This window comes from Staurois parvus, unplaced genomic scaffold (assembly GCF_062004578.1).
Source record: "Staurois parvus isolate SC_StPar_1 unplaced genomic scaffold, SC_StPar_1.0 ptg001108l, whole genome shotgun sequence".
NCBI classification, from domain to species: domain Eukaryota; kingdom Metazoa; phylum Chordata; class Amphibia; order Anura; family Ranidae; genus Staurois; species Staurois parvus.
The window spans coordinates 319,673-331,552 of record NW_028318904.1 but is presented as its reverse complement, the minus strand read 5'-3'; the positions used below and the strand labels follow the sequence as shown (position 1 = coordinate 331,552).

The following is an 11,880-nucleotide window of genomic DNA, read 5'->3' as shown; positions in this document are numbered from 1 at the left end:
TTGTCCCTGACATCCTTGGACAGCTCTTTGGTCTTTGCCATGGTGGAGAGTTTGGAATCTGATGGTTTGATTGCTCCTGTGGACAGGTGTCTTTTATACAGGTAAAAAAAATGAGATTAGCAGCACTCCCTTTAAGAGACTGCTTCTAATCTCAGCTTGTTACCTGTATGAGAGACACCTGGTAGCCAGAAATCCTACTGAATGATAGGGGATCAAATCCTTCTTTCCCTCATGAACATGCAGATCAGTCATCATTTGTTAGACGCATTTCTGCTGAATTTGTTGTTGCTATCCTGTCTCTCATTGTTACAATACACCAAACATTCGATTTTTAGACCGATCATGTCTTTGTGAGTGGGGTGATTGTAGCCATATTAGTGCACTTGCGACAGAAACAATTGAGTACTGATGAGATACTTTTTTTTATTTGCACTAACATACAATTTTGAGGACAAGCTTTTGGGGAATGTCCCCTTCAAGGTCCAGGCAGTACTACTACAAAGTTTTTGCAGAATGTTACAAGATATGTTGAAAGGGGGAGGGAAAAAAAAACCAGAAAGAAACACACACAGATGTCCACAGCACTGGTTAAAAGACTAGGATTAGACTAGAGATAAGACACAGGGAAAGTAAAGACTGGGGGGGGGGGGGGGAACAAAACTCACAGAGGGGGTCATAAAACTGTTGGATAATGAGTGAGGAATCCCATGTCCAAATTAAGGCCGTTATCTCTTGTGTCCAATAGAATTATCATTCTTAGTTCAAAAATGTTACTTTCCTGAATAGATTTGAAATTTCCTTTAGGAAATGTAAGGATGGATTAGCTGCATGTCACAGATCCTTATCCTCACCAAACAATAAATACACGGCTGAGGATGTTACACAGCTCATTGAATTCACTTACACACAACTACTTTACCTGCAATAAAGACATCTACCTTCAATGTATGGGGACTGCGATGGGAAGTAAGCCGGCACCCCAATATGCAAATTTATTTATGGGCAACCTGGAGGAAAAATTCCTGAATAGCATGGAACAAAAACCATACAGATACGACCGCTATATTGATGATATTTTCATATGGACAGAAGGTGAAGAAAACCTAAAACAATTTTACTCATTGATCAACACTTTTCATCCATCAAACTAAAAATGGAATCCTCAAATACACACGTCACCTTCCTAGACACCACAGTATACATCAGGGATGATACACTTCACACCTCAATATACAGGAAACCCACCGACAGAGGCAACTACCTCCACAGTTCCAGCATCACCCCCAACACACGAAACGTGCCATCATACACAGTCAGGCCATTAGATACCACCGAATATGTTCTGACCCAAGAGACAGAGAAACATCTCAGGACACTAGCAGACTCCTTCCATAAGAAAGGTTACAAGGACAAAACTATCAACATCGGCATAAACACAGCCTTGAGAACCCGAAGAGAAAATCTCCTCCAATACAAAGAGAAAAAAAACAAAAAAAAACAAACAACCGTGTACCTCTAGTAGAAGGGATAAGAAAAATCAAAGATTTACAACCCAATCATTTCAGAGGATGGAACTCTGAAAGAAATATTCCAGCAACCCCCAATACTGGCCGTCAGACAACCCCCCCCCCCCCATGCTGGCCTTCAGACAAACCCTCCCAATGCTGGCCTTCAGACAAACCCTCCCAATGCTGGCCTTCAGACAAACCCTCCCAATGCTGGCCTTCAGACAAACCCCCCCCATGCTGGCCTTCAGACAAACCCCCCCCCAATGCTGGCCTTCAGACAAACCCCCCCCCAATGCTGGCCTTCAGACAAACCCCCCCAATGCTGGCCTTCAGACAAACCCCCCCCAATGCTGGCCTTCAGACAAACCCCCCCCAATGCTGGCCTTCAGACAAACCCCCCCCAATGCTGGCCTTCAGACAAACCCCCCCAATGCTGGCCTTCAGACAAACCCCCCCCAATGCTGGCCTTCAGACAAACCCCCCCCAATGCTGGCCTTCAGACAAACCCCCCCCAATGCTGGCCTTCAGACAAACCCCCCCCAATGCTGGCCTTCAGACAAACCCACCCAATGCTGGCCTTCAGACAAACCCTCCCAATGCTGGCCTTCAGACAAACCCTCCCAATACTGGCCTTCAGACAAACCCCCCAATACTGGCCTTCAGACAAACCCCCAACCTCAGAAATATACTAATCAGTAGGAAACTTCCTTCTGATTATGAGGTCACAAATAATGGAAGCGAACCCTGCAATAAGAAACGCTGCAAACTGTACAACCAAATCAATCCATCAACAAGTGTCAGACACTCAAAAGGGATCTTCAGTATCTCCGGATCATACAGCTGCACCTCCAGTCATGTGGTGTACCTCATCCAGTGCAGGAAATGCAGCAAAGGATCTTATGTTGGCGATACAGGCCAGAAGGTGCAAACAAGGATGAATTTGCACAGACACCATCAAGGAACATAAAGAAGATGACCTCTGCAGACCTGAGGGACACCATTTTGCACAACCAGACCACACAATGGGAGACCTCAATATTTCAGTTCTCAAAAGGAAATTTCAAATCCATTCAGGAAAGAAAAACTTTTGAACTAAGAATGATAATTCTATTGGACACAAGAGATAACGGCCTGAATTTGGACATGGGATTCCTCACTCATTATCCAACAGTTTTATGACCCCTTCTGTGTTGTCCCCCCCCAGTCTTTGCTTTCCGGTGTCTTATCTCTAGTCTAATCCTAGTCGTTTAACCATTGCTGTGTACATCTGTTTGTGTGTGATTTGGTTTTGTTTTCTCCCCCTTTCAACAGATCTTCTAACATTCTGCTGAAACGTTGTAGTAGTACTGCCTGGACCTTGAAGGGGACATACCCAGAAAGCTTGTCCTCAAAATTGTATGTTAGTACAAATAAAATAATCATCACGTCAGTACTCAATTGTTTTTGGGAGTGGGCAAAAATTCAACATCAGCAGGGGATCAAATACACATTTCCTTCACTGTATATTGTACCTCTGTGTACCTGGGCTCTGGGCGATCTGTTGGAACATGGCAGTAGGGAGGGGGAGTTCATAGACCAAGAAATAAAATGTGAATTTCTTCTTTATCTACATCAGTGTTTCTCAACTCCAGTCCTCATGGACCCCCAACAAGTCATGTTTTCAGGATTTCCCTCAGATGAAACAGCTCTGGTAATTACTAAGGCAGTGAAACTGATCAAATCACCTGTGCAAAATAATGGAAATCCTGAAAACATGACCTGTTGGGGGTCCATGAGGACTGGAGTTGAGAAATACTGATCTACATCAACTCTGTTACAAAACTAGCATTGGTCATACTAAGCAAAAAAAAAAAAAAAAAAAATGTTTGTTTCTATTCTATTATGTGCTTTTATATTTTGTCATACAGAGTGTCACGACACCCTGCCACTGTGAAATAGGAAGCAGAAGGGACACAAGGTTCACATGAATGTAGAGTGTGGGGCTCCAGAGTGAAGAAAGGTGGTTTTTCGCCTCTGGGTTTTGAGGTTCCTAGATTGGGTTCCAGAGTTGAGACTTTGAAGAGCTTTGGGATGGAAGACATCTTCAAACCAGTGTCCAGGTCTGGCAGAAGACCAGCAGAATGTGTATGTGGGTGTGACAGCCCTTCGAATGACAGGCTTGGTTAGAGCTCCCATTAGGAGAGAAGTGTGCTCCACTCAATAGGCTGTACTCCAAGCTGGAGTTAGGAGGTTCATTGCCCAGAGGGCTGAGAGAGTCAAGAGAGTTGAGTCTGAAGGACTGAGAGCCAAGATGACAGAGAATCTAGAGGTCTCAGGGGACTAAGAGCCCAGAGAGCAGAGGGAACCCAGAGAGCAGAGGGAACCCAGAGAGCAGAGGGAACCCAGAGAGCAGAGGGAACCCAGAGAACTGGGGGAATTGATAAAAAAGAGTTAAAGAAACATGGAGGTATTGTGTCAGATGGTCTGAACCAAAGGCCAGGGGTTGGGGCCTAATCGCCAGCACTACTGAAGAAAGCCAGGTGGCTCAGTAATATTTTTACTGCTCCTGTTTTGATAACCCTCCTGCATGAGCAACTGCTATTCTGATGAAGTTTGCGTTTGTCTAATAAAAGTGGTCTGAGAAGCCCTAAAACACAATCCTCGCTTAAAAAAAAAACAAAAAAAACTGGGGGACCTATTGTCACTGAAGGGGATCTATTTGTGTGGTGATCTATTGTTGGTGGGGGATCTATTATTGTTGGGGGTCAATTATTGCTGGAAGGGATCTACTGTTGAAGGAATGGTCTATTGTTGCTGGCTGTTGGAAGGGTCTACTGATGCTGGCTACTGGGAGATCTGTTGTAGCTGCTGGGGAACTACTGTTTATTGGGGGGTGTTTTGCTTTGGGGGTCTATTGTTGCTGGAGGAATCTGTTGTAGGGGAGCGCCTAAGTTCCTGCGCCTACTTTTTGAGAAAAAAAGCCCTTCATAGAATTAAAAAGTTATTGTGGAATGTGATAAGGAAATAGACAACATCTGATGACTGTGAAGGTTTCAAAAGTTTATTCAAAAAGAGAAGAAATACAAAAGTAAAAGTAAAGGATTACAAAGTAGAAACATTTGCCCTAGCAGCAGCTCATTATGTATAAGACATCAATTTCTGTTATCTCTGAACACCTTTACTAACCTCCAGATTCCCAAATACCTCATTGTAGAAGGAGACCAACTGTCTGTTCCACAAGACGTTCCAAGGATCTGGAGATCAAAAATTTGTTCTGAAAACATTTTTCTGTAAAGTCATTCCAGCAAGCAAAGCTGTTACTATAGAAGTAACCTAACAGTGTATACGCACTTTTCCCTTCTCAAATGATTATGGACACAATGTAAACACTGTTCTGCCCCACAAGGATCAAAGAGTTGCCAGACCTCGGGGGAATTGTTGGTTATTCTAGTAATAGTCCAATCCTTCCCATCATATCTATGTAGCACCCACTAGGTGGTACTAGTGTAAAGGTACATTTATTCTTGGCTCATGGTAGTGAGTGAGAATTATTGTGGGTTCAGTGTGAGGTCAGGTTGGCTGGCTCAGCAGGTTTGGACTCCACCTGGCTCTGGAGGTCCATGAAAGCTTCCAGAAGCCAAAAGGAGGGAGGGGTGGAGACTTCCATCCACATATTCATGGGAGTCTGACCAATCCCAGGCTAAGAGGCCCTGGTAGTGTGGTTAGACTAGCCCATAAATATGCAAAATCCATGCTAGCAGAGTCAGTGTCAAGTGGAAGATGGAGTGAGAAGGCTTGGAGTGTGGAGCCTGGGAGGGGGACGCAGGGAGGGACTTCCTACAGGGAGAGTTGTTGGACAGGAGATGTTCTCAGCCTCCCCATCCCCTAAGAGGACAGGTTGAGAAGCAAGGAAGGAGCCAGTTCAGTGTAATCCTGAAGGCAGCCACCAACCCACAAGGTTACAGGAGAGGACTGAGTAATCCTACACACCCTGGACCAGATAAAGGGGAGAGGGCATTCTGGCGGGAAACCCCTCTAGCTCCCATGTAGGATTGCTTTCATCTAAAGTGGCAGCTTCTGGGTCCCCTTGCCCAGGGATTCCCTCAGGCAGCTGGGTGAAGGAGGGTTCATCTGGCATGGTACATCAGGAGGGCTGGGGAGCTTTCCAACAGAGACTTTGCTATCTAATGGACTTGTACACAGTTGCTAAGGAGTTTGTCCTCAGTTTACAGTCACCCTGGGCACCCCATACACCCCTCAACCCTATCCAAGTTGAATATCCCTTAATAAAACCTAAAAACCAAGTTCAAAGACTGTTTACTGTTTTCAGTGAGCAAGTCTAGAAGGAAATGCATAATGCCTGGCTGTACAGGACTATAGAGGGACCCAAAACTGCAGTGACTCCTAAGGGCCTAAGGGGGGGAGAGAGAGATGCCTGATGGAGTCCTGCGAGACATTGCCTTGCTTGATGTGATCGTTCATTAAAACTTTTGGACCCATATTGGTGATCCTCGGTGTGCTGGTGACATTCACCCTTATTGACCCAGAACAAGCATGCAGCCAGCGAAGTCTGAAAAACCTGAACTGCTGCATGCTTGTTCCTGGTCACTGGTCAGTGAAGTGAGGTTTAGGATGAAGAGGACAGCCCCAGAATCCAGCAGCTTTATAAGTAAATTAGTAAATGTTGTTTCTTGTACATTGCCACCTATTGGTAGAAAATTGTACCAATAAGATTCTCTGTCCTGTGAGGTCACCAGTCTCTGGGCAGATTGCTCTTCAGAAATCTTTGTCCATGAATTATAACCTACATGGAGGGGCTGAGTGAAGGTGGTGGTGAAGGAGGTGTTGGATTGAGTCACACAATAATAAAAGGAGATCAACCTCATAATCCAGATCTATCCTGACTTTGTGGGTTATTTGGCTCTGATCACTGTCATGTATCACTGAGTATTAATTATCCCCCAACCTCTCCCAACCCCCGGACATCTTACATCTCACATCTCACATCTGATTCCCCATATATCTTTATACAAGAATCATATCCTAGATGTACCACGATATGGAGGGGCCGAGTGAAGGTATTGGTGAAGGTGTGGAGGTGTCGGATCGGGTCACACAATTCATAAAAGGAGATCCGCCCGGCCTCATAATCCAGATCTATCCTGACTCTGGTACTGGAGACACCGCCGGGTAATAGGATTGCAGAATTGCAAAATCTCACCGAGTACTGACTACTCCCCCACAACCTCTCCAACCCCCAGGACTTCTTATTATATCCAATCACTGACTGATCTCCTCTCCTATCTATATTGGGGTAACACATCCCGACAATCCAGTGCATTGACTCACCAACATCTACATCCCAGTAATATCTCCCGGAGGAGAAACTCTGACTGCTCATCACCTGAGGACCCTGGAACCTCTCTGGTGTTTCTAGCAGATATTGATATGATGATGACCAGGATGCAGTTTTCCCGTCATCTGATATATGTAGATGATTACCAGCTGTCCTCACATCCAGTAATATGTCTGTAACCCCCGACACCCACCACGTTTGCTGTACAGCTCCAATATTTGGTCCTCCAGCCTGGCGGTGTGAGTGTTGTATGGTGGGGGTGGGTTGGCGACGTCTCCTGGATGGTTGAGCATTGATGGGACCTTTGCCCTTTGTAGTAGAATGTGGAGAGACATGTGTGCCTGTACATTTCTGTACATTGACCCCAGACATGATATCAGATAAACCCGTGTGTAAGATCCCCCCCACATCGACATCCCCTCCATCATGGAGGAGGTTCTTATGTCTCTCTCTGTCCTCATCATCTCCATCCTCAGTATCACACAAGTCACCTGTGTCTGATTCCTGTAGGACAGTCAGTGGATCCGTCATGTTACACAGCTCCTCAATGTCCCCCATCTTCATGGACAGCTCTTGGTTCTTTTTTTTCAGCTGTTGGATCATATCAGACAGTGTTAGAGAGAGCCCCTCTGCCTGCCTGGAGATCTCCCTCAGGGCTCTCTTCTCCAGGTCTTCCAGACGTCTCCTGAGGTCTCTGAACAGGGCAGTGACTCTCTTGATTTCATCATCCGCTTTTCCTTGTACTTTGCTCCTGTGTTCCTGCAGACTCTGGACTATTTTCTCCATCTCCTCTCTCTCTGTCATCAGTTTCTGCAGAACATTCCTCAGTTTCTTCTTCTTCATCTCAGAGGCCTTCTCCAGAGTCTCCACCTGGTGTCCCCGATGTTCTTCGGCCAAACTGCAGGACACACAGATACAGGTGGAGTCCTCGGTGCAGTAATGATCTAGGATCTTCTTATGGATGGAGCATTTCCTGTCCTTCAGGGAAGTGGTGAGGTCACATAGGACGTGTTCTGGTAACTTGCTGTGGACTTTCAGGTGGTCATCACACAGAGAAGCTTCACACAGCAGACAGGATTTCACAGCCGGTACAGGAGTGTGAATACAGTAAGTACAGAAGACCCCGGACTCCTCCCGATCTGGCAGGGCAGATGGGAAATTCTCCACTATGTTACGCAGTGTTATGCTCCTCCACAAAGTAGGCCGCTCCTGGAACCCTTCTCTGCATTCAGGACAGGAATAACCTCCAGACCCCTCCTGTGCATCCAACACACGGCCAATACAGTCCCGGCAGAAGCTGTGTCCACATTTCAGGTTTACAGGATCTGTATAAATGTTCAGACAGACGGAACATTCCAGCTCCTTCCTCAGATCAGCAGACGCCATCGCTGAGAGAAGAAGAGAGAAAAGAAAGTGAAATTTGCTGACGCTCATTAAAGCGCAACTCCAAGAATTCAGCCACTTGTATGGGTTAAGTCCAATGAGGGGCAGTCCACTTTTTGGATTTTACCTGTTATTAAAACTAAGTTTTACTGAACACCAAGAGTACAGCTACCACTACATTCCCGGAGTCTGACTGGAGAGATGGTCTCTCTGATGCAGAGAATTAACCACCTCCCGCCCGCCATATAGTCCAATGACGGGCGCAAGGTGGTTCTCTCGTTCTGATAGGACGTCATATGACGTCCTTCCAGTCTCACCGCGCATACGCGGCTCAGGGAGCGCGCAGCGCGGCGATTGGCGGTGCGCTGTGTCCCTCGGTCACAGCGGATCACCGATCCATGGAAAGAGCCAAAGATGTCGGCTCTGTCATGTGATCAGCTGTGTCCAATCACAACTGATCACATGTAAACAGGGAAATGCCGGTCATCGGCATTTCTCTCCTCTCGAGCTGTCACGCTGACAGAGGAGAGAAGAGCCGGTAATCGGCTTTCCGCGGAGGGGACATGTACACTGATCATCAGAGCACTGATGATCAGTGTGGCCCCAGAAGTGCCACCTGTCAGAGTCCATCAGTGCCACATATCAGTGCCTACCAGTGCACATCAATGCCACAAATCAGTGCCCATCTGAGCTACCCATCAGTGCCGCCTATCAGTGCGGCCAGTCAGTGCCACCTAACAGTGATATATATGAGTGCTGCCTGTCAATGCCCATCAGTGCCACCTACCAGTGCCTCCTCATCAGTGCCCATCACTACAGCCTCATTAGCGTACATTAGTGAAGGAGAAAAATCACTTATTTACTAAATTTTATAACAAAAACTAAGAAAACTTCAAAATTTTCAGTGGTTTTTGGTTTAAGAAAAAATTTAAAAATCCCAGCGGTGATTAAATAACACAAAAATAAAGCTCTGTCTAAAACTGTACCCAAATTTCATATGGGTACAGTGTTGCATGACCGTGCAATTATCAAAGTGTGACAGCGCTGAGAGCTGGAAATTGACCTGGGCAGGAAGGGGGTAGAAGTGCCCGGTAGGTTAGTGGTTAAAGAAAGTTTCCCTTCCTGATTGGATATATATTGCAGTACGGGGATCAGAACCCACTCAAGGGGGGTTTACACACTCTATGTAACTAACACAGGGTGGGCAACTGTGGCCCTCCAGCTGTTGCTGAACTACAATTCCCATCACTCGGCCTTTGGGAGTCATGCTTGTAACTCACTTTTGCAGTGCCTCATTGGACTTGTAGTTCTACAACAACTGGAGGGCCACAGTTGCCCACCCCTCTACTAACACAATAGTAGATTAGAGGTTCAGGGGTCAGGATGAAGCTTGGAGACTAGCAAAGAGGTGAGGTGAACCCAATTCATTTGAAGTTTTTGAAAACTGCCCATTTGTTTGTTACCATAGTATCCAACAATCAATCACTTCCACCTAGCAAAAAAGCCTTGGGTTCAGTTCAACTATGAGTGTGACCTGGGCTCTAGCCATTTGCAGTTGGGATAAACAGCAAGCTAATGTAACTGTTCACTGCCATAGAAACAAAATAACCAATCAGTGTGTTTTGTAGCTCATGTCATATACATTCACACAATCAACATGTACAGTTGCAAGAAAAAGTATGTGAACCCCTTGGGATTACGTGGAGTTGTGCATGAATTGGGCATAAAATGTGCTCTGAACGTCATCTAAGACACAACAATAGAAGAACACAGTCTGCTGAACATAATACTACACAAACATTAGATGTTGCCATGGTTTAATTGCACATAACATGTAAACATTTACAGTGCAGGGAGGAAAAAGTATGTGAACCTTTGGACTTAATAACTGGTTGACCCTCCTTTGGCAGCAATAACCCCAAACGTTTCCTGTATTTGCAGATCAGACCTGCACAACGATCTGGAGTCATTTTGGACCACTCCTCTTCACAAAACTGTTTCAGTGTAGCAATATTCTTGGGATGTCTGGTGTGAATCGCTCTCTTAAGGTCATGCCACAGCATTTCAATGGGGTTGAGGTCAGGACTCTGACTGGGCCACTCCAGAAGGCGTATTCTGTGCTGTTGCAGCCATTGTTTTGTTGAATGACTTGTATGCTTTGGGTCATTGTCCTGTTGCATCGCCCATCCTCTGCGGAGCTTCAGTTGGCGGACAGATGGTCGTACGTTTTCCTGCAAAATGTCTTGATAAACTCTGGAATTCATTTTCCCATCAATGACAACAATCCGTTCAGGCAATAAGGCAGCAAAGCAGCCCCAAACCATGATGCTCCCTCCGCCATGTTTCACAGTGGGGATGAGATTTTGATGTTGGTGAGCTGTGCCTTTTTTTCTCCACACATAGTGTTGTGTGTTCTTCTCAAAAAACTCAATCTTGGTTTCATCTGTCCGCAGTATATTTTGCCAGTAGTGCTGTGGAACATCCAGGTGCTCTTTTGCAAACTTCAAATGTGCTGCAATCTTCTTTTTGGACAGCAATGGCTTCCTCCGTGGTGTCCTCCCATGTACTCCATTCTTGTTTAATGTGTTCCTTATTGTAGATGTGTCAACAAAAATGTTAGCATGTGCCAGAGATTTCTGTAGGTCTTTAGTTGACACTCTGGGATTCTTCTTTACCTCATGCAGCATTCTGCGCTGTGCTCTTGCAGTCCTTTTTACAGGACGACCACGCATAGGGAGAGTAGCAACAGTGCTAAACTTTCTCCATTCGTAGACAGTCTGTCTTACCGTGGACACAGGAACATCAAGGCTTTTGGAGATACTTTTGTAACCCTTTCCAGCTTCATGCAAGTCAACAATTCTTGATGGTAGGTCTTCTGAGAGCTCTTTTCTGCGAGGCATGGTTCACATCAGACAGTGCTTCTTGAAACCAGTAAACCCAAAACAGGTGTGTGTTTTATAAGGGCAGGACGGCTGTCAGCAACACATCCAATATCATCACACTGATTGGAGTCAAGGTTGGCTCACTCCTGGCTCAAATTAGCTCTGGGAGAAGTCATTAAGCTAGGGCCTCACATACTTTTCCTCCCTGCACTGTGAATGTTTACATGTTATGTGCAATTAAACCATGGCAACATCTAATGTTTGTGTAGTATTATGTTCAGCAGACTGTGTTCTTCTATTGTTGTGACTTAGATGACCTTCAGAGCACATTTTATGCCCAATTCATGCAAAACTCCACGTAATCCCAAGGGGTTCACATACTTTTTCTTGCAACTGTAGTCATGCAGGTACTTTTAAATCAGCATTTAAACCATTACATATTCTACGCATTTGAAAGACCCTCTACCAAATGAACACCTACCCTGGCACATCGTAGCATTCACCCGGCACTCCAAGAAATAACAGAATCCAACTGCAATATTCTTGCACTGTCAGAACCTCCACTTTTATTGTCACACGACACACAGGAGGATATATCTTATAGTCACCACAATCTGCATAATAACACACCAATAATAATGTGAGCATTACAACATGAAATAAAAACACATCATTGGACAGCATAGAATTATTACCAAAGCTGCGAGGAAGTGGGAAGGAACAAATCCCATCGGAACCACACTGCCCAGGGGGTCACGGAGAAGCCATAGGC

General features: G+C 45.5%; 1 protein-coding gene across 1 annotated transcript; it reads right to left on the bottom strand.

The window, feature by feature from the left end:
- Nucleotides 1–6,474: 6,474 nt before the first annotated feature.
- On the bottom strand, nucleotides 6,475–8,229 carry LOC149440234 (E3 ubiquitin/ISG15 ligase TRIM25-like). The gene has a single exon (XM_089658871.1). The coding sequence runs from the start codon at nucleotides 8,227–8,229 to the stop codon at nucleotides 6,475–6,477; it is 1,755 nt and encodes a 584-aa protein (XP_089514997.1).
- Nucleotides 8,230–11,880: the final 3,651 nt, after the last annotated feature.